Source organism: Electrona antarctica (genome assembly GCF_951216825.1).
Source record: "Electrona antarctica genome assembly, chromosome: 18".
In the NCBI taxonomy this organism is placed as follows: Eukaryota; Metazoa; Chordata; class Actinopteri; order Myctophiformes; family Myctophidae; genus Electrona; species Electrona antarctica.
The window spans coordinates 37,739,460-37,763,325 of record NC_136799.1 but is presented as its reverse complement, the minus strand read 5'-3'; the positions used below and the strand labels follow the sequence as shown (position 1 = coordinate 37,763,325).

The 23,866-nt window shown below is 42.9% G+C and overlaps 1 protein-coding gene across 1 annotated transcript; it reads left to right on the top strand.

Annotated features, from left to right (window-relative positions):
- Positions 1–21,676: 21,676 nt before the first annotated feature.
- On the top strand, positions 21,677–22,279 carry LOC306942205 (ras-related protein ORAB-1-like; the record flags this gene model as incomplete). The annotated part of the gene is made up of 1 exon (XM_079527977.1): positions 21,677–22,279. One exon carries the CDS (start codon positions 21,677–21,679, stop codon positions 22,277–22,279), a length of 603 nt encoding a protein of 200 aa, XP_079384103.1.
- Between the last annotated feature and the right edge of the window lie 1,587 nt (positions 22,280–23,866).

Genomic DNA, 23,866 nt, shown 5'->3' with positions numbered 1-23,866 from the left:
ATAGTCAAGTTTTGACAAGACTGTTGTCTGGATTAGGAGCTGGGCTGATTCCTGGGTGAGGAACGGTCTAATTCGTTGTATGTTCTAGAGTGTGAACCTACAGGATCGAGTGACAGCTGTGATGTGAGTTTTGAACGAGAGCTGACTGTCCACGACAACACCAAGTTTGGCTATTGGGACAGACGTTACCAGGGCGTTGTCTACGGAAATAGTTAGCTCCCGCATAGGGCAGGACTTTAGCTGGGAAGAAGAGAAGCTATCAGTCTTGTCTGGGTTCAGCTTGAGGTGGTTGGAGGACATCCACTGTGAGATGTCAGCCAGGCATGCAGTGATGCGCTCTGGCCTCTTCCACCTGAGTGGCAGAGGGGGGAGGCTTTATGCCCTCATGTTTTTAAATGTGTTATTTTTCTTGTCTTGTCTTGTTTGTTAATTTTATAGTGGTGCAATGTCTTCTTCCTTTTTTCTTTTTTTAATCAACTGCTTATTGTAGCACTTTCTACAAATGTAAAGTGAATTAAATACATTCAACTTTTCTTTTTTTTTCGTGAAAAGTTAATACCCTTCAAGTTCATCATACACATCAACACATCAAACGTTATACCTAAGTCAGGGGTTTTCAACTGATTATGAACCAGGGACCACCACCCTGACTGAGAATCAACCTGGGGACCACTGTTGTGTTGGGAGGGTGTGGTGGGCGTGGTGTGGGGGGAACATTTATTAAAATCATGTTGCTGTTCATTGTAACTTACTCTATGAGCGAGCAGTGAGCGAGCAGTCAACGTGCAATTCATTTTGGGCACATTTCCTTATAATGGTGACTCAACCAGGCAATCCGGTAGTTTTCCCTTGAGATTCTAACTACCTTTTCTGTGTAAGTTATTGATGTCCAACTTCCCAGTAACTGACAACATGACACATCATATGTCACCAGGTAATTTACTGCATTGTTTCTCAACTTGTGGGCAATACAATAAATTAAAATACAAATCTTCACTTTCCTACATTACTAAATGCATGGTCAGGGACCACCACTAGTGGTCCACGGACCACCTGTTGAAAACCCATGACCTAAGTGAACATGTGGTTAATCAAACAGTTGTATTGTTTGTATTATTATTTGCATAATGATTGAATGGATACTATTGTTTTTATAATTTTTTATCCCACGATTTTGTAACCCCATTTTTTCACCCAGTGTCAGTTATCTAATCATCTAATGTAATCATTGGCGCTACACTCCCTCTGCGAACCTGGGGAGAGCAACAGACTTCCTTCACTGCATGAGGAGTCCAAGGCACCATGGCACAGATTCATACAAAATAATGCTAAAAGGATAACTCCAATTATCCGCCAGGGATTGTTTTCATTAAGGTCCAATGTGTCCAATTCATCGAGACATTTAAAGAAACAATATTAATGTACAGTAATATGCAAAGACATCATATGAGTAGTAATATTAAAGAAACAAAGATATGTACTCTCCGTGTCACCAGTGCCCATACCCAAGGTGGGGTTGGCGAAAGGGCCTTTCTGTGTGGAGTTTGCATGTTCTCCCCATGTCCCCTATAGGTAGTTAGGTATACCCTCACCAAAAACATACAGTAGTCCTGGTCTCTAGACTACCTCCCCCTGGCCAGCCGGGGCGCCTGATGGAGGGAAAAGGAACTGGTCGGAATAACGTGTTCCTTCCACGCGTCTAGCTGGGGAAACTCTCCCGTCAGGTGAAAAGAAGCTGCTTGGACTCCTCATGCATAGAAGGAAGCATGAGGTCAGTCCACTGCCACTCCCCAGGTTGGCAGAGGAAGCGTAGCGCCCAGGATTACATTAGATCATTTACACTGGGTGAAAAAATGGGTTGCAAAATCATGGGATAAAAATGTATAAAAAAAAGAAAGAACAGTTGGGGGAGGGGGGGTCATAGCTGAGCTTGACACAAAGTCTAAATTTGGGCCTACTCTAACTGTTATGAACCCAACAGTGTCACGGTAATCAGATTGACTGGACTGTTTACTTTTACTGTATTGTGCTAATGGTACCTACCCAGAAACCAAATAGAGACAGGAACTGAATGTTGGAAACCCCCCAAATACTCTGGATGTCCAAGTTATTAAACCATTGCTGTACAGTCTCAGTGAAATGAAGCTTACGCAATCAGGCTACTTGAAAACATCTGAGCATACAAGCCATTTCATATGCGCAGAGGAGCTAGTTGAGCAGGATTTTAGGGGTTGGCCGAGGTTGATAGCAGTTACATTTTTAGTTGAAATAAAGCCGTCAACATTTTTACAATCTATAGCTTCTAAAAGTAACCTTTAACTTAATACGTATCTATAGTAATACAAAAAAAGATTGCTTAATCATTAAATCCATTGTTGCAGACAGTTGCTGTAATCCCATGATTTTGTATTTTAAGGGTCTATTTGGAGACATGTGGGGACAAGTCTATGAGGCTGTAGGCGTACTGGCATGTGCCCATGTTTCATCACAGGAAGTGTTGTTATTTTTCTGGAGCCTTGCTGGGTCATCTTTATCACCCACATGCAGAAATCATAAAATAAGGTCAGTTAATAAGGCAAAATAGATATCACAATAATATTCTATACTGCTAGCTATTGTGATTAATAATTACCTTAACAATATTTAATTATTATAGAATTAGGATGGCTGTGTGTGTGTGTGTGTGTGTGTGTGTGTGTGTGTGTGTGTGTGTGTGTGTGTCTGTGTGTGTGTGTGTGCGCGGTGTGCGCACGTGCGCGTGTGTGTGCTTGCGCGCATGTGTGTGTGCGCGTACGTGTGTATAATCTCACAAACTACAAATCAGAGCCAAATCTATTGTGCTTCTTATCGCTTCAATATGTGATAGGAAAGTGTCAGCTAGAATGAAAGGGAAGGTGTGAGACCAGCTATGTTGTATGGTTTAGAAATAGTCGCACTGAGGAAAGGACAGGAAGCAGAGCTGGAGGTAGCAGAGACTAAAATGTTGAGGTTCTCTCTGGGATGGATAGGATCAGGAACAAACCTACATCAGAGGGACAGCACATGTTAGATGTTTTGGAGCTAAAGCCAGAGAGGCCAGACTGAGATGGTTTGTACAGAGGAGGGATAGTGAGCATATCGGTAGAAGGATGCTGAGGTTGGAACTGCCAGGCTTCGGTCTAGAGGAAGACCGAAGAGGAGGTTTATGGATATAGTGAAAGAGGACAGTTGGCATGTGAGGTCAGAGGACTGTCCGGGTGAGCAGAACATGTGAAGTGGTGGGGTGAACGGTCCCACCTGGAGGGCTGACGTCAGAGGGGGATGTGACAGAGTGATGTCACATGGATTCTGGAGTATAAATGTGGCTGTGGGTAGAAGAGCATCTATCAGTGTGCTTACGGGGTCCAGAACGTTTTGAACCGATAACAAAGTAGTGTACGAAGATGTTGGAAAGAATAGAAGAGCTCGAAGAGTCCCAAAGAAAACTTAAGCAGTTGAGCGATGAACTGATGACCTTCCTCGAAATGGCAGAGGATGAAGTAAATCGTCTGCAGTCAGAGACCTCAACCCTCTCGAGCAATGTGAGAGCTCTGGAGCAGAGTTTGGAGCAGTCCATGAGAGATGCCACACAGTTTGAAGAGGAGCTTTGCAAGGACACCAACGTCCAGGATGAGGAGCAGAGCAGTGAAGAGACAAACCTCGAGGATGAGGAGAAAGAAGAAGAGAAACATGTTACAATACTGGAGACGTTACAATTCACATGGCAGAGACAACGATCATCAGGTGTGCGCGGTGTTCCACTTGCAATCCTTTTAGGCGTTTTATCCTTTCTATTCTTTTTATCCTTTTTATCATTTTTATCATTTTTATCATTTTTGTGTGGTGTATCCACTCCAATGCACAGCAATATGTGCCCCCATGTCTGTCTGTCTCTCTGTTTAGGGATCCTATGTCTGTCTGTCAGTTTAGGGTACCAACAGGTGACAAAGTGGCGCAGTTGAGCTTCACCCTGTGCACAGGTGCATGATGGGAAGCTGAGTTTTCAGCAGCCATTACCTCACACACACACACACACACACACATTTTTTTATTCTTGTCATTTACTTTAATCAGGTTTTAATAAATGTGTGCCGTTTTTCTGCCACACATGGGTGATATTTCAAGTCTCTCTTATTGATAATATAAACTCAAATCTCGTTCAACCCACGAGATCTCGCTACGAAATCCTGTGAGATGAGTCTTCATAGGCAGAGGGGGTATTGATTCTACCGGAAGCCTTGTGTTCTGTTGTCTACAGTCACCACAAATTATTATTATCAAGAAGTTACCGTATTCATGACAGACTGACTGTTTTCACCTGATGAGGATCTTACAGATGAGTAAATTGAATTTAAACACGATGGCTATTCCTATTTGTTTGAGTCGAGTACCTACACAACAGACGGAGAAGTAAAGACAGTAGTAAGTAAAACACACTGGGGGAGATGAAGTGTATAGTGTTGGGTGATTTGCTCCAAAGCCCACAGATAGAATTTAGCTATATGTTGTAAAGACTGGGACATGTTGATGCCCCAAAATCGGTAGTCCATAGATGATCCATTGTACACGCCGCAATATTGTGTCACCAGATTTCCGGGTTTCCCTTGTTTTCAGCAGGGCTGTGCTTAAATGTTCCTAAAACTAAGTGGAAAAGCTAACCCAAACCAGAAGGACCGTGATAATGGTCAAACCAAAATGAGCGTCTGGTCGAAACAATAGAAGAATATACCAGCCACCTGCATTGTTACAGCCATCAGAAAATATCTCTCCCCCACCGGCACTTACATTGTTTGTATTATAACAGTTCCATAATAAGCACAGAAGTCTCCCATATCCATCAACTGCAGTTATTGTAAATACAAATAATTCATTCTCCCCTCCCCTGTGAGCAGGGACGGATTAACCCCCACGAGGGCCCCTGGGCCGGTAATATTTGCAGGGTCCCCATAGCGTTTTTCCGTGTTTTTATCATCTTTTTAACCGGCCCCACTGGCCCAATGGCTAATTTGTCCCTGCCTGTGAGTTACCTCCGGGTCTGGTAGGCAGAATAACAACTTCCAAATTGTATTACAGTACTTTGTATACCCAATTGTGCACATATTCTCTTTTTTCCATTTAATTTGTAAATAATCTTGTTGATTGGATAACATTTGTATCATTTGCAATACCAATTGCAGTACCACTATTTCAGTTTCTATAAATTCTGACGAGAGCGACCTGTCTGATAATGTCTACAACGTTCTATGCAATTATTTCGCCTGTTAAACAATACATCAATGTATAGTTCCGACCAAGCAATCTGATTCTTTGAAATAGTCTCTCTATGGTGCTACCTGTGCTCAAACAAGCATGATAGCACATCTAATCAAAATATAAAATCACACCCCTGTGAAGTGAGGGTCGCTCTTATCATCATACATCATCTCATTCCGGCCAATCGTGTCCTCAGCCTTCGTCGTCAATGTTAGTGTTTTTGCAATGTTTGTTTACACAAACACTCAAAGCTGGCCATTGTCAATGGCATTCAATGTTTGTGTTATACACAAACACTGAAAGCTGGCCATTCATTGTCAGTGGCATTCAATCTTTGTGTTAAGACAATGTTTGTGTTTACACAAACCCTCAAAGCTGGACATAGGAGTGGCAGGCGCCCCTCAAATCAGATGTTTGTTTAAACACACATTAAAAGTCCATAGACTTACTGCTACTCTGTGGAACTCAGATCCACCTTGTTCCAGACCGCATCACTGTCGTGCCAATAATCACCATAACGTACACCCTCTCGTGTAATATCTGCATGCTTGTTCTTTCACCTGAGACCTGCAGCAACATATGCCAGTAAGTAGAAACAACAATGGACGACAGGCTTTGTTGTTATGGAAACAAATTTGAAGTAAAATTATAATTGTAACAAATGTTGCATAGCAACGGCCTCGGCTGGGTATGTACTATGTATGTATGTCCGTGTATGTCGTCTACATACACAGACATATGTATGTATGTCGGTGTACTCCACCGGCCAATAAGGGACCACTGTTCTTGATGACGTAACCGAAGTGCGTTTCAAGGTTGGTGTGTGTGTGTGTGTGTGTGTGTGTGTGTGTGTGTGTGTGTGTGTGTGTGTGTGTACGTCGGTGTCCTCCAACAGCCAATAAGGGAAAACGATTCTTGGTGATGTAACTAACTAAGGTACGTGGTAAGGTCAATAACGGGTCTAAAGGATTCAGAATAGCAGAGAGCTCTAGGACTCAGAGCAGCAGTCGTACCCAGACAGAGAGCTCTAGAGGGACTCAGAACAGCAGTCGTACCCAGACAGCAGCAGAGAGCTTTAGTGGTGAGCGCACTTCATGGCGCGCTCTTCTTGTGCACAAGTAGGACATACATGGCCTACTGACAAAAAAATACAAAACTATACATAACTAGAACTGCACTCTGTCGAGTGCCTACTTGCTTGTTGCACACAAGTAGGCCATAAATGGCCTACTGTTGCGCAAGCAGAGCGCGCAAGTACTGTCGACCGCTACAAACTGTCAAATCTCAGCTTCTCTGTGAAAGAAGAACAGTTCTTCTGTTGAAGAACATGAAGGAACATGAAGGTAATTCTATTTAAGCATTTCAAATTCATTCTTTCGTTACGTAATTATCAACAATCAATTACGTAATGTTGTAATTAATACGGATGAGTGACAGCTTTCGATGGTGACGTATATGTCGATCAGTGTCGGGTGGATTAAAGGAAATGCCTCTATGTATATGTATATGTAATTTGTAAGTTGATTAGCGGTATACTGTGGTTACTTTGCGTATGCCCCGTTTGATGCGTATGTATCGTAGCAGCATATGACGTCAGGGTATAACTGGTACAACTAGCTCTCAATGATGACGTAATAAAGATGTGGATTAAAGGACCCAATGCCAGGGTGTAATTGGTTTCCGATGGTGACGTAATGACGATATGTTTTAGTGTCGGGAGGATTAAAGGTAATGCCCCTATGTATACATGTATGTAATCTGACACCACTGCCATATCAAGCGCAAGTAGTCATTACGTCATACGCTGGCACGGCGCATACACATCAAACGGCGACATACGAAAACGAAAACTATTACTTGCACGCTCTGCTTGCGCAAGTAATAACACCCATGAACACCCATAATTAAACAGAAAATAATACACCCTCAATAAAGAAGAACATATGTGTACTGGTGAGGGTACCTGTCCCACCCTGTGAGATCATTACATCACAGGGTGTTGTCACAAAGCCATGGTTTGTGGAGTATATATGTGGCTGTATGCAGAGGAGGATCTATAAAGTGCCTTTATAGAGTCACACCTTTTTTACTTCTAAAATATAATCTAAAACATAATTTTCAAAGATGGACAGAATAGAAGAGCTCGAAGAGACTCAAAGTAAACTTAAGGAGCTAAATGATGAACTGATGACCTTCCTCGAACTGGCAGATGATGAAGTTAATCGCCTGCAGTCCGTAAACCAAACACTCGAAGCCCAAGTGATAAGTCTGGAGGAACATCTGGAGAAGTCCAAGAAAGAGATAACAGAGGTTGAAGAGGAGCTCTGCATGCTCAAGAACGTTCGGGCTGAGGAACAGAATGTTATGAGCGGTAAAGACAAGCAAATTACACAACTGGAGAATATGCAGAAGCAGCTGAAAAAGCAGGAGGATAAGTTGACTAAACAGCTACATGACCAAAAGGAGCAGATAGACAAGGATAAACTTCAACTCAGCAAACTTGCAGATGAACTACACACGCTTCAGCGCCAATGGGATGAGGTTCAGACCAAGCTGAAAGAGAAGGATGACATAATCCAGAAGCAAAATGTAGAGTTGAAGCATTGGAAAGAGAAACAAGATGATTCCTCCAATATTATATCAGGACTCAAAGACAATAACCAGGACCTTAAGAACAAACTGGAGAGCAAGGAGGAAGAGGCTGCCTCTGTGTCTAGTGCTTCGACTACAACTCGAACCATCACGTCCGTTAAAGATGAGGTTGTGTCCCTGCCAACTCGTTCAACTTTGCATTACAATGTAAAGAACCTCACAGCAGGAATCTGCATCCTGGTTTTTATTGTTTATCTGATTGTCGTGGCTTACATTGGAACTACAAATTTTGGTGTAGACTCTGCTGTCTGGACCTACTCCCTGATACAGTCCCAATGCAGTCTCAACTATGTTGATGGCAGTCCACCTATCTAGCCAATGTGAAGCATCATCTTGCTGAGCCTGCACATTGCACAACCTTCCCGTCTCTCCTGTTCCTCAATTCAATACTCACCTCCTCCATGATCAGGTTATTTGACTTTTATTTAAATGCTAAACCCTTTTTTTAATTAATTATTTAATTTAAATAATGACCATTAATACAGCAATTTTTCGCTTTAGTATTTAGAATAATGCCAAATGTATGTAAGCAGGCAATAGTAAAGACACAATAATCGTTTTGTTTTTTTCTACCAAGCATTCAGTTTCTTAATGGTCGTGATTCTGGATCTGCATGTTCTGAATAGGTTGTAGGACTTGACCCTTAACTGCTTAATAAACCAGAAAGGGACACTGCGTATTGAACCACATCTCTGGTTCAATGTTTTGCATGTGGTTTCCTGTGAGTGCCTTTGGAGGTGTGCTCTGTAGAGGCCCCTCAAAATGAAATTCTAATTTGGGGCTTATGTGTTCATGATCTATGGCATTTTTTGTATGTAACAATAACAATATAGCCTGGCTAATAAGCCAGACTCGTAGCCTATCACACTGTCGTGTGGCAATTTCTTTTGCCAACGGCTGAGTCGCATCTGGCTTATTAGCCTGCAGGCTAATAACAATAGGCCTGAAACAAGGCCAGTAGAGGGAGTTGCAGGGACAAAATGGAGGATCTCCAATTTTGTATATTAGCTGGAGACATGTTTTCGCATGTCTAACACCTTTTGCGTTCCCTTCATTGGCTTCTGGTTGGTGTCCACACCAGTACAAAGAATGGGCCAACATGGTGATGACCCGCAAGGTAACCAAGGGCATGATCCAACATGGTGATGACCCGCAAGGTAACCAAGGGCATGATCCAACATGGTGATGACCCGCAAGGTAACCAAGGGCATGGGCCAACATGGTGATGACCCGCAAGGTAACCAAGGGCATGGTCCAACCCCACTACCCTTCCATTCCACTTAGAACAGCAGGAAGACTATTCAAAGCTTCCCTAAAACACCCTGGTCAATATGCTCCACACTCCAGTCATAACCGCTGACTCCTGTGGAGATTCAACATTTCAGACTGCATCTTGCACCTGTTTTGATGCTATTTACCTATATTTTTGTTAGAGAACAAATGTTAAGAAACAGACACAAACAAAATGTAAATATCATGCATCTCTAGTGCCAGGGGCCTCTACACCTACACCTTGTAGCTATATATAGATAATTTGGGGAAAGAATCAATCTTCCTTTGAATTGCTCCAAACAAAGGATGTGGTTGGTTCTGATATCAACACCATGTCCCCCCAGAGTACTCGACCCCAGTACAAATACGACCTGTTCAGATTTACTCCACTACAAGTAAAAGTAGCTCAATCAAAATGTTACTTAAGTAAGAGTAAAAAAGTACTTGCTTTTAAATGTACTTAAGTATTCAAGATTAAAAGTCTCAACAACAACAGTTTGAACACGAGATAATTAGGCCCTGCTGGAACTGGTGAGCGGAGGGGGAATAAGCCACAGACACGGCTAGTGTGAGAGCAGAAGTGGGGAAGAAACAAAAATCACACTTTCGGGAGGCCTGTATTTTGGGGAGTTTCCCTTGAAATATTAGCATGAGCTAATATGTTAGGTTTCTGGTCTAGAGGGGCGGGTCGTGGCAGAGATTTGCGCAAGCCCTGATTGGATCTCACCGATCTTTAAGTCAACCCCGGCCCCTCCTCCACCCTCCCCTAGTGCAGCGCTACGTCACATCATTTGGACGCCCACCCGGAAGGGTTGACTCCCACTTCTAGCCCAGAGCGGCCAATGCGTTCCTCCAGGCTTTCATTTTTTGCGCAGACGAAAATGAAAGCCTGGTACCGAGGCTAGACAAACATTAACACAATCTACGCCAGATTTGAGAAACTTTAAACCCGGCTGTGTCAAGATGAGAATTCTCGTCTTTTGTTGATTTCTATGAATCCAGAATTAATTATATTTACCGTATTTTAGCTTTTCGTCGCTAGGAAACGCTTTGCTTCCACGTTGTGACTTCATCGAAATCCAAGAACTCTGCACACGCACGCAATCTGAGCGGCATGACAGGATTGTGAATAAATGCCCTTCATTAATCACTTAACATGTACTGTACGTATCTGTTTTGCCTCTTAAGTTTCCTCGTTCCTCGTTCTATTGGCATTTTATCCTTGGCGTTTCCGTGAGAAGCATTTAACATGTAATTATATTAGTCTAATAAATCATATCAAATCAAGTGTAGCTTTTAGGTGTAGGGTGTTTAGGGTGTGTTTTTTACATTTGCATGCCATGAACTTTCTCATCAACAGAGGAATGTAAATGCTATTGCATTTTAGATTTATTTTTGTCTCAAAATGCCTGAATATTAAAAAGCATTTCCCTTATTTCAATTGACTTTTTGTATTTGCCATTCCATTTGAAATTTGGATGCAAGACTGGTTCAGATAAACATTCCTATTTATATATGACATTCTTATTATACTAGTTCATACCCGTTTGGGGATATGATATGAGTGCATTGCGAGTACATTTCAACCGGGCTCTGTCCTCTATCGTCGGTTAATATAGATACACATTTCCACACCAATTAATTCCATCCTAGAATTTTGAGCACGGCCACGGAATATCTGCCACTTATACATAACAGGTGTCCCTTGTGGCAAACCTGTTATGCGATGCTCAGCCAATCACAGTGCAGAATGATTTATGCTTTCGTCTTCAATTTTGTGGTTTAGTGACCGCAAAATTGAGAGGAAAACTGGCCTAAGGATGCAACGGACGACTAATACAATTATTAGTAGTTGTCCATTGCATCCTTAGGCCAGTTTTCCTCTCGATATCAATGTGCGTTACAGTTACAGTATAGGTCTTTGGTCACATAGGCCCTCATGGCACAGATCAAGGGCAAAGCTGCAGAGGGTGAAAACTGATACAACTAGAACTGCACTCTGTCGAGTGCCTACTTGCTTGTTGCACACAAGCAGAGCGCGCAAGTACTGTCGACCGCTACAAACTGTCAAATCTCAGTATAGTATATCGTAATAAAGATGTGGATTAAAGGACCCAATGCCTTCGATGGTGACGTAAATCTCGATCAGTGTCGGGTGGATTAAAGGAAATGCCTCTATGTATATGTATATGTAATTTAGTTGATTAGCGGTATACTGTGATTACTTTTGATGCGTATGCACCGTCCCAGCATATGACGTCAGGGTATAACTGGATAGCTAGCTCTCAATGATGACTAGCTCTCAATGATGACGTAATAAAGATGTGGATTAAAGGACCCAATGCCTTCAATGGTGTCGTATATCTCGATCAGTGTCGGGTGGATTAAAGGAAATGCCTCTATGTATATGTAATTTGTAAATTGATTAGCGGTATACTGTGGTTACTTTTGATGCGTATGCACCGTCCCAGCATATGACGTCAGGGTATAACTGGAGTCATATGCTAGCTCTCAATGATGACTAGCTCTCAATGATGACGTAATACAGATGTGGATTAAAGGTCCCAATGCCAGAGTGTAATTGGTTTTCGATGGTGACGTAATGACGATATGTTTTAGTGTCGGGAGGATTAGAGGTAATGCTCCTATGTATACATGTATGTAGTCTGGCACCACTACCGTATCAGGCACAAGTGGTCATTACGTCATTGGCTGGGACAAATGATCGTTATCGGATCAGGAGCAAAAAAATGGGATCGGGACATCCCTACTTTTAGTCTACTTGACAGCCCATAGAGCCCCAAAGTGAACCCGGACATTTTGAGTACCCTAAAGTTTTATGTTAGAAATGTTGAGTATGGGTCCCCAGCATTTAGAAACTGCCGGATGCTAACTTGCATATGTTGTTTTTCATAATTAGCATAATAAGCTGGGGGACCACTGACAAGTGACAACCTATATAAGGCAACATTTCTAAAATTCTATTATCAAATCAAATCAAATCAAATCAAACTTTATTTATAAAGCACGTTTTAAAACAACCAAGGTTGACCAAAGTGCTGTACAGATCAGTGGAAAAAACATAGACAGGCAAGAGAACACAGAATGTAAACGAGAAAACACAATCAGAAATGTTGACAAAATATAAGCATGAAAGGTAAAAATAAGCAAAACAAAAAAGAGCTAAGATAAAACAAAACCTAAAATGGACTCAAGAGGGAGTGAAAGCCAGGGAGAAAAGATGAGTCTTAAGGTGAGATTTAAAAACATTAATGGATGGGGCAGATCGAATATAAAGAGGCAAGCTCTTCCAGAGCCTAGGAGCCGCAGCCGCGAAAGAGCGTGCGCCCCTAGTGCTCTTCTTTGTTATTCGGCCCTCTAGCAGTACCTGATCGGTGGAGCGCAGAGCTCTAGCCGGGTTGTAGGGTTTCACGAGCTCGGAGAGATACTCGGGGGCCAGCCCATTTAAACATTTAAAAGTAAATAACAGGACTTTAAAATCGATTCTAAATGAAACCGGGAGCCAGTGAAGGGAGGCCAGCACGGGGGTTATATGTTCTCTCTTTTTGGTACCAGTTAATAGGCGAGCAGCAGCGTTCTGGACCAGTTGCAGTCGCCTAATTGCAGAATGTTCAATGCCAATGTATAGTGAATTACAATAGTCTATCCTGGTAGAAATGAATGCATGGATTGCGGTTTCTAACTGTTTTGGGGGGAGATATGGTTTGACCTTAGCAAGGAGACGGAGTTGGAAGAAGCTGGTCTTGACAACGGAGCTGATATGTTTGTCGAATTTAAAGGAGCTGTCAAGGATAATACCAAGGTTTTTAGCAGATGTGCGAATGTTGGGTATAAGGGTGTCCGGGGTACTGAGGGGTGGGGCCAAGTGTGGGTCGAAGATGACTATTTCAGTTTTACTTTCATTAAGGTTGAGGAAGTTAATGTCCATCCAGATTTTGATGTCCTGTATACAGTTGAGCAGTGGTTGAAAAGGATTGAGGGAGTTGGGTATGAGGGGTAAGTAGAGTTGGATGTCGTCTGCGTAGCAGTGGAAGGAAATGTTGTGTTTAGACAAGATGGGACCGAGGGGAAGCATATACAGTAGGAAAAGGAGGGGGCCCAGTATTGACCCCTGGGGCACCCCGCAGCTGAGAGGGGCTGGGGGGGAGGAAAATTGGCCTAATTGGACAGAGAAGCTCCTATCTGATAGATATGATGTGAACCATGCTAGAGCGATACCCCTGACTCCGACATGGTGCTCAAGCCTTGACAAGAGGATCCTATGATCCACCGTATCGAAGGCCGCCGATAGGTCAAGGAGTACCAGGGCCGCTGGTTGCCCAGAGTCCGAGGTTAAGATAAGGTCATTGAAGACTTATGCTTTAAGTGGCATGTGGCAGGGGGTTTTCGATAGTCATGGACAAACTGCAAGGGCTCCTGCGACCTGCGCAAATTGGCATTTCTCGGTATGTAGCCTATGGCATGTGTGACGTCAGACCAGAGCCCTCATCAGCCCATATAAGATGTTGAAGATACATTTTAAATATTTACTTCCTGAAACACAAGATACATGCATTCAAATGAAACCAGCTGAGAGAGTATTCATTAGCTGATCTCGAATATACGACAACCTTGAAAGGTTAATCTCCAACATAAAGTAGTTAAGATGAACGAATATGACAATATATTTAAAGTGATCCTGATTGGCGACATTGAAGTCGGAAAGACTTGTCTCCTTCTCCGGTTTGTAGATGACACGTTTTCAAACAAAAAGTGTACCATAGGTCTGGAGTTCAAGAGCAGAACTGTATCAGTAGATGATGTGGACGTCAGACTTCACATATATGATAGTGAGGGAAAGATCAATACAATCAAATCTAGTTTATATGGAGAAGTTCATGGCATTATTCTAGTTTATGATGTAACGGAGGAGGATACCTTTGACAATTTGAAACAGTGGCTTGAGGAGATCAAAAGTTATGCCAATAAGAATGTCAACAAGATGTTAGTAGGCAACAAGTCAGACCTTTTAAGACAGAAATTTGTGGATTATGGTTCAGCTAAGGAATTAGCTGACGAATTAAGAATGTCTTTTTTTGAGACCAGTGCCAAAAACGGCACCAATGTGGAGGAAGCCTTCATGACCCTGGCGACTGAGATCAAGAAGAGAATAGAATTAGAGCGTATAGACAAGGCAAAGGAGGATGAGGACAATAAGTCAATATGCCCAGTATCCTAACCAAATGCACTTATTGGGTCCCTTTTCTGCTAATTTGCAAAATGTAGATAGGAAAGGTGTCTTCGACACTTCTATTACAATATGTAGTTGCACTTTGTCCTCTTCTTTTTTCCCCTCTACATCAAACCTCTGTATACAAGCCTGTAGATCTACTTTTGCAGAGTGTTCCCCCCAGAAAAGGGACACCAGCATTCATATGCTTAAATAATACACCAGTTTGTAGTGTTGTGAAGGTTTTTATCAGCTTAGAACAATAGCCAAATTAAAGTTGTTATCCACGCTTGTATCATCTCTCATCTCATCTCTCAACTTGAACTACTTTCCAGCACTCTCTCAGTGGATTCAATGACATTTATTCGGAATATGTGTATTAGCGATATATGATTTGTGTTTTATACTTTAGTCTTTCTTTATTGGTTCATGATTTATTATTTATTATCATATAAATACTAAGTACTGTTAATATTGCTGCTATATGTCTCCTATAGCATATACCTTGCATGCTGTGGATACTGCTGAAGGCTCCATGTGTTTTTATTATTTTTTATGTTTCTGTTATGATGTTGTAGCACAGTACGTTGTGGACCACACAAAATAGCTTCTATTTTTGCTTCTTGTACCTTCATGTGACGAATAAAACCTTGATTCTTGGACTGAGCAGAACCCACTGAGCAACAACTGGATCTGAAGGGACTTTCACAAGAATATGACCGAATTCTAGAGAGGTTTTATTGGCCAGGCGCAAAACGAGCCATTGAAGAGTTCTGTAGAAGCTGTCCAGAATGTCAACTCACAGCCCCGCGCCCGGCCCAGCGCAGCCCACTAATTCCGCTCCCTATAATCGAAATACCATTCTCTCGTATAGCAATGGATATAGTGGGACCCCTGCCCAAGTCCACACGGGGGCACAAATACATATTGGTGATTGTTGACTACGCTACCCGGTACCCCGAAGCCATCCCGCTGCGGGCCGCCACCGCTAAAGCAGTAGTACACAAATTATTCATGCTGTTTAGCCGGGTCGGGATACCGGACTCGATCCTGAGTGATCCCCCGCGGCCTATTGGACTTGGCCCGGGAGAGCTGGGAGAGCCAACCCTCGCCCCATCGAAGCGTAATCGATCATATAGAGCATATGCAAGCAAGGGCGAAGAAAGTCTGGCCCATGGTGAGAGAGCACATGGAGCGTGAACAGCAGGAACAGTGCCGCGTATACAACAAGGGCGCCACCCCGCGGGAGTTCAAGGTTGGTGACCCAGTACTCATATTAATACCAACTAGTGAATGCAAATTCCTAGCTAAATGGCAGGGCCCCTACGAGATTATAGAAAAGACGGGTCCTGTCAATATTATAAAGTCCGACGGCCGGGACGAAGAAAAGGCGAGAATATATATCACATCAACCTGTTGAAAAGGTGGCACCAGCCCGAGGAGATACTGTTACCTGCGCTACTAACCACTATCTCCCCTCAGAGCCCGCTGGAAGTACCCATCAGGGACGAGTTATCCCCCCATCAACTCCAGGATGTGAGAGAAATATTAAGCCGGTACCGAGACCGTTTCTCCGACCTCCCGGGTCGGACTCACATGATACGCCACGACATACAGACAGAGCCGGGAAAAATAGTCCGACAGCGCCCCTACCGCATCCCAGAGGCACAGCGAACAGTGATCAGGGAGGAAGTGAAGAAGATGCTGGACCTCGGCGTGATTGAGGAGTCCAACAGCCCGTGGTCCAGCCCAATCGTGATCGTACCGAAGCCAGATGGGTCCCTCCGCTTCTGCAACGACTTCCGGAAACTAAATGACGTCTCCGTCTATGACGCGTATCCGATGCCGCGGGCCGACGAACTGATTGAGCGGCTCGGCTCGGCACGGTTCATCTCGACCCTGGACCTGACGAAAGGGTATTGGCAGGTCCCCCTGACTGACCGGGCCAAACCCAAGACCGCCTTCACCACCCCAGATGGCCTCTTCCAGTATACCGTGCTCCCATTCGGCGTATTCGGCGCCCCAGCGACGTTCCAGCGGCTGATGGACCAGGTCAGCGCACCTGAGCACAGCAGTATAAAGGGGCGAGCTCTCTGTCTCTCTAACAGATCCACTCTCCAGAGACGAGGCGAGGCTGAGGGCAACAGCATTGGGCGGTAAGCTAAGACACCACTATTTCAAATACCATTCTATGATATATGATGAAATCCCTAGACTGACGAGTGTATTCTCTGTATCTCACTCGCAGGCAATATACCGGGCACGCGCTCCGTGGCCGAAAGGCGCGTGCATGAAACCGGCTAGAAACAAGTGACTATCGGCCTATGGAAATGGAAGGGCAGCAACCAGAGTACAGGAGTATGGAAAAGGAGTAGAAATACGACCCCAGTACACAGCGTATACGGAAGGAGTACATCTACTCAAAGTACAGGCTGAGTAGAAATACTTATCCCTCTGAAACCCCCCCTTCTGAGGGCGCATATTGACTGTTATCCATCTGTCTGGCTAGACATGTTGATACCCCCCTGTGGGAGAAGAGGAACTAAGATTAGGAGCTACAATAGGCCTGAAACTATCTGTGTCAATCCCGTATACTCACCTGTGGAATCCCTTGCAGGAATACTTACCCGAGCCCCCGGGGAAAGTAATCCAAACCTACCTGTGACGTCCAGCGACGAAGTCCAGCGACGGAGATCCTCCTATTAACCTGGAAATGAACTGTGTGTTGAAACTTACCTTTGACTGCATTCCCCTGCAAAGAAAAAGAGACAAGTTAATTTCTGATTTCTGATATCTGATTTCTGTTTCCCGATTTATATCCAATAAATGCCCTAGTGAATGGGCAAACCTGACTCTCTGCTCCTGAGTTGTGTATCAGTCGCCACAGTATGTATGTATGTATGTATGTATGTATGTATGTATGTATGTATGTATGTATGTATGTATGTATGTATGTATGTATGTATGTATGTATGTATGTATGTATGTATGTATGTATGTATGTATGTATGTATGTCGGGGTAAGAATGGTGGTCCCTTATTGGCTGTTGATGGTGACTAAGGTTTCAAGGTTGGTATAAGGTCAATAACGGGTCTAAAAGGATTTAGACCAGCAGTTGTAATAGACATTAGTTAGTAGCAGTAAGCTACTTGCATGCTCTGCTTGTGCACAAGTCCTACATGTGCAAGGCGCAAGTTGGCACCTCGACAGAGTGCATTTCTAGTTATTATTATTACACCTATTATTATTATTATTATTATTATTATTATTAGTGTGGCAACCAGACTATTGTTATTGTGACCCTTTTTTTTCCCTCTGGAGTAATCGAATAATCGAACTTCCGCTGTGATTGGCCGAGCTTTGCATAACGTTCGTAGCTAATTGGCTGTTGTTGGTTACGTAACCAATCTATGTTTTACAATCGTTTATAACTATAGTCTGGTTGCCCTTTGGGCAAACAGACTATTCCGGAGTAATCTAACTTCCGCTGTGATTGGCAGAGCTTTGCATAACGTTTGTAGTAGCTAATTGGCTATTCTGGAGTAATCTAACTTCCGCTGTGATTGGCCGAGCTTTGCATAACGTTTGTAGTAGCTAATTGGCTATTCTGGAGTAATCTAACTTCCGCTGTGATTGGCCAAGCTTTGCATAATGTTCGTAGCAGCTAATTAGCTGTTGTTGGTTATGTAACCAATCTATGTTTTACAAATGTTTATAAACTATAGTCTGGTTGCCCTTTGGGCAAACAGACTATTCCAGAGTAATCTAACTTCCGCTGTGATTGACCGAGTTTTGCATAACGTTTGTAGTAGCTAATTGGCTATTCTGGAGTAATCTAACTTCCGCTGTGATTGGCCGAGCTTTGCATAACGTTCGTAGCAGCTAATTAGCTGTTGTTGGTTATGTAACCAATCTATGTTTTACAATCGTTTATAACTATAGTCTGGTTGCCCTTTGGGCAAACAGACTATTCCGGAGTAATCTAACTTCCGCTGTGATTGGCCGAGCTTTGCATAACGTTTGTAGTAGCTAATTGGCTGTTGTTGGTTACGTAACCAATCTATGTTTTACAATCGTTTATAAAGACATAAAAAGCTATAAAAATAAATAAATAAATAATATAATCTCGTGTTTCTCGTGTTTTGCACACTGTGGTAAAGCTCTAAACACGAGATATCTCGTGAATGGCACAGAATTTACCTTGTGGGATTAATAAAGGTCTACATTACGTAGTAATTGCGTCGGCTTGGAGTTGTTATTGGTGTCTCCTGTAGGACTACACCATACAATGCAATCAATGGCTTAGGATCAATAACCTTGTATGAAAAGGTATTAAATACACCTGTCCAAAATGTAATTTTAATGGCCCTTTTATCCATAACAAAACGTGACATTGTAATTGGCTGACAATATTAGTGGGAGGGGCCTATGTAAGCGACAGCGGCAACCACACTGCAATTTTTCAAAATTGCGACTGTTGGAAATATTTAAGATAAGGGAAGACTCGAAGACCAATTTGTTACATATAAAATGCAGAAGGGACAATTAATGATTTACTAATGATAAAAAGGACTGTATAATACTGTATTACTGAGCTGCAACAGAGCTGAAACTGTAAAAATACTTTTCTAAAGTAATCAGAGTATAAATAAATACTCTGCACCACAAATCTAGGCAGAGAGCCTCTAACAATTGGGGAAAATGGTTATTAAACCATTTAGATGATAAAGTTGAGAATTAGCTTTAACAGGAATACTATCAATATCCAAATGTTACCTTAAGCAGGAAATACTCTTTTAGAAAAATACCTTTAAATACCCAATAGGAAAAATTAGTCCACCAGAAAGAAGTGAGTCCAGTCAGAGCATATGGTTTTGTCAGTTCATTTTCAGTTCGGAGAGAGCAGAGAACAGATCCCACATACAGCCAAGTCTCTCCCCCGTGCCACCAAATCCAAACCAGGAAGCATAATGTATGGGATATGTAGTTAATCATCTAAATGTAGTTCATAATTAAAAGTTGATGCCGACCAGCTAACATAACTAGGAGACAACTTGTCTGCTCTGGCAAAGCACCAAGGCCGAATAACAGGGTGTTTTTCCACAGACACGCTGGGTGTTGTGGCAAACAGGAGAAAACAATACTTTATCAGCACGCCGGCTGGGGGGAGAATTAATACTTATCTGCAGGCTGGGCAGAAATGAGATGCAACCCAGTGGGACACAGGGCATGAAAAATACATGGTCATTGGGAACATGGAAACTTCCATCCACAAAATAACAGATCTACAATAACTCAAAATTATCCATCAGCGACCTTTCTAGTTATTATTATTATTATTACTATTTCCTAGATTTGATTTAGATTTGTTTTCATGTTCAATTATGCTTTGTGATGAAAAAGACGAAATAGAACTAAAATGTTTTCTTCTCAACCAGGCTGAAGGCATGGGGAGAATATGTTTTGCATTCCATCCGTGTGTGTGTCCGTGTCCGTCTGTCTGTATACAGCTAATCTCTGACACGTTGCCCGGTCGATGCCAAACTGCACACACACTCCCTGGATACCAATGACGAACCTCTGCCCCAATTTGTCCACAACGGCCATCATGGGGCAGATCTTTGCAAAACACATTTCTTTATATTAGCCTACTCATACACATTTTATCCATACATCATGCAAATTGGCATACACTATCTCTATAGTCATCTGATCAACACGGACCTGTCTGCTTCCCCATATTCCATCCCTATTGGGTAAGATTTCCTTCCAAAGTTTGCAGGACCGGTCCGTTTTGAACAAAATGCGTCAAATCATGAACACAGCGTGCAATTTCCGTGAAATTATGCACACACATTCCCACTAGGCAGAAGAAATGACACTTAAAAAATTCTGCCGCATATCAGCCTCATATGACATAACCAATCCCTACCTCTCTCTCGGCTTCTCTCTCTCTCCCCCTTCTCTTTCCCCTTCTGTCTCCCCCCCCTCTATCTGTCACTTGTAACGGGTGTCCCTTGTGGCACACCCGTTATGTGATGCTCAGCCAATCACAGTGCAGAACTAGAAATACACTGTCGAGCTGCCAACTTTCTCCTTGCACAGAAGTAGGCCATACATGGCCTACTTGTGTTCAAGCAGAGCGCGCAAGTACTGCTACTAACTGATGTCTAATACAACTGCTGTTCTAAATCCTTTAGACCCGTTATTGACCTTATATTATACATTAGTTACGTCATCAAGAATGGTGGTCCCTTATTGGCCGGTGGACAACATGGACATACCCAGCCGATCGCAGTAGTTGTGGGCTCTGCTTGCACAAGTAATGACACACCTTCCAGCCAGTCACAGTACGCAATATCTGAGGACGCATTCTGTCCACACAGATGAAGTGTAATGATGATACAAAATAGATTTTTGAGTTGTGTAAACCACTAACTGGCTTTGTTAGTTTACGTGTCTGTCTGTTTGTCTGCCTGTCTGTTCGTACCAGAAAATGAGCATGGTTGCTATGGTCACCCAGTTCACACGGGTGTGATTTAATTACGTCAGACATTACGTCAGACCACAGCTGATCAGTCTATATAAGACCTTACACCACTCAGTTCACACGGGTGTGATTTTTATTAAAAAGGTTAGAAAATATAATACATAAATAAGGTATTTTTCTTATAGATATAAGATATATATATTTTTTAAATATATCTTTTTTTGCTTTTGCCTTTATTGATAGGGTACAGTAATTTTTGAACAGGGGAAGACAGGGGGAAGACATGCGGCAAAGGCCGACGGGCTCGAACCCGCGAACACCGGTCCAGGTGCCCGGACCGCTCAGCCGTGGCCCAGTTGTTAGTGGTTGTTAGTATTAGAAATGTTTTGGCTGGCAAGTTGAATTGAAATTCAATGGATCTAATACCATTTAAGAGAGACTGTGTGCAGATAGTTGTCCAGGCATGTCATGAGAAAAAAAGGAGCCTGTGGAAATTGGCACTGTTGGCTTGGCAACAGTTTGTGTGACATCAAACAAATGACATCAAACCAGAGCTCTGGTCAGCCAATATAAGGTGTGGAAGATGAGAGAGGAAGTGAAAGATATTTGGACTTTATGTTCTGCTTCCATCTCTGAGGCCCTTTGTTGCTCTTTGGTAATATCGTTGTACCTTTTGGTTACGCAACACACTTAAAGGTAATCCACAATAAAAATATATATCTGTATAAATATTATTTCCGTTTATCTTGTGTAGTCAATGATGAATCCCGAATATGACTATATATTCAAAATGCTCCTGATTGGTGATTCCGGTGTTGGAAAGTCTTGTCTCCTCCTCCGGTTTGCAGACGAGGTGTATACAGAGAACTATGTCAGCACCATCGGTGTGGACTTCAAAGTAAAACAAATAGAGTTAGACGGAAAGACCGTCAAACTTCAGATATGGGATACGGCCGGTCAGGAACGGTTCAAGACGATCACGTCTAGTTACTACAGAGGAGCTCATGGCATCATTGTAGTTTATGATGTCACAGATCAGGAGTCGTTCAACAATGTGAATCAGTGGCTGCAGGAGATCGACCGCTACTCCAGTGACAACGTTAACAAGATGTTGGTGGGCAACAAATGTGACCTTGCAACAAAGAGGGCTGTGGATTATACCACGGCTAAGGAATTTGCAGACAAATTGGGGATTCCTTATGTGGAGACCAGCACAAAACACGGCACCAATGTAGAGCAAGCCATAATGACCATGGCGGCTGAGATCAAGAAGAAATTGGGGTCCAAGGCCACCGCATCAGAGAAGTCCAACATCAAGATTCAGAGCAAGCCTATCAAAAGTTCCAACGGTAGCTGTTGCTGAGCCTTCCCCCACGTCCAACCTACCGTCCCTCGACTGATCTCAAATGTTACCATGTTCCACAAGTAAGAGAGAAAGTAGGAAAGGAAAGGAGAGGAGAGAGAGTTTGGTAATGGAATCCCAAAGGGTTTGGTAGACTTTTGTGAAAATGTTGACTTTTTCATTTTTATTTTGCTTGTGGATAACAGCCTTAAATCAGGACTCCGAACTGTAATAAGCTGTCTGAGCTACTACCACAGGTGATGAGATGTCCACCCTTATCTCATAATCTCACACGTGAAGGGAACTGTACATGACAGCCGATCCATGAGTACGGCCTGTCGGCGTCCAGTGAGTAGCCCTGGCGAGGTTACTGAAGATGAGGAGGAAGACAAGACCGAGACCGAACCCCCTTCCCTGGGCATCGACGACGATGACGTGAGGCCAGCTCTGCAGTTACCCCAGACATGATCCCACCGCCAAAGGGTGACGATTATGAAGTGTATTATGTGAGGAAGCCCTTCCTTCAGCCTCACCTTTTCCAATTGTACGTGTTTATTTTCAGATATAAATCTTTTTGATTTACATCGGCTAGCGCCGCTCCAACGCATGGTTTTGTGTGTGCCTTCTCCGTGACGTCATGTGGCAGCCAAGTCTATGGACCTTTTACGGAATAATTTATTCCGCACAAACTTTCAAGCCAAGTCAATGGCGAAATACATTTACTCTGACACCACAGTAAAAAGTAAAAAGCGATGTCATCATACATGATCGTCAAGATCATGTATTTTCACACAATTGTGATTTTTTGTTCCAAATACAAATAATCTGGAGGCCGAGGAAACATTGACATCTCTGTAGAGCAGAGGCTCTGCTGAGAGGACTTCATTTCTCTGCTTGTTCCCAGGGACGTATTTGGGGGCAGGAGGCATGGGGGACATGTCCTCCACCCAAACCCGTCCTTGGATACAGCAGCGACATCTGCAAGACTGCAACATATTATAATATGCACACGATAATAATAATAAAATCACACTTTTATTTCATGACGTCTGATGATGTCAGCAACATGATGTTCAATCTTCTGTGCTCAAACGGACAGACAGACCTACAGTAGACCTACAGTACACACAAAGCTGTGCATTGGAGCAGCTGCACCGCTCAAAAATACATAATATTGCAGTAGACTATACCATAATATGAAGAAAACAATCACACTCGAGTGAATTGAGGGGCGCTCTTATCATCATACATCGTCACATTCCAGGCAATCACTTTTGGCGTCCTCACTTTTTAAGCCCTCAGCCAATCAAATCATGGCAATGGGGTACGCACACACACACACACACACACACACGCACACGCACACGCGCACGCACACGCACGCACATGCAAAGCTGGGCATAGGAGTGGCTATAGCGCCCTTCAAAAAATATATATATTGAAAACGAGATACTGTAGCAGCAACAGCTGTGTGCACTGTGCAGTATATTTACATTATAATTACATTAGGCATGTAATTATAGGCTTCAAGTATTCCTTTCCTATGTACATCTGTGCAAGTGTGCAGTAACACACAACTGGTATACAGTACACTAATTTGTGCATGTA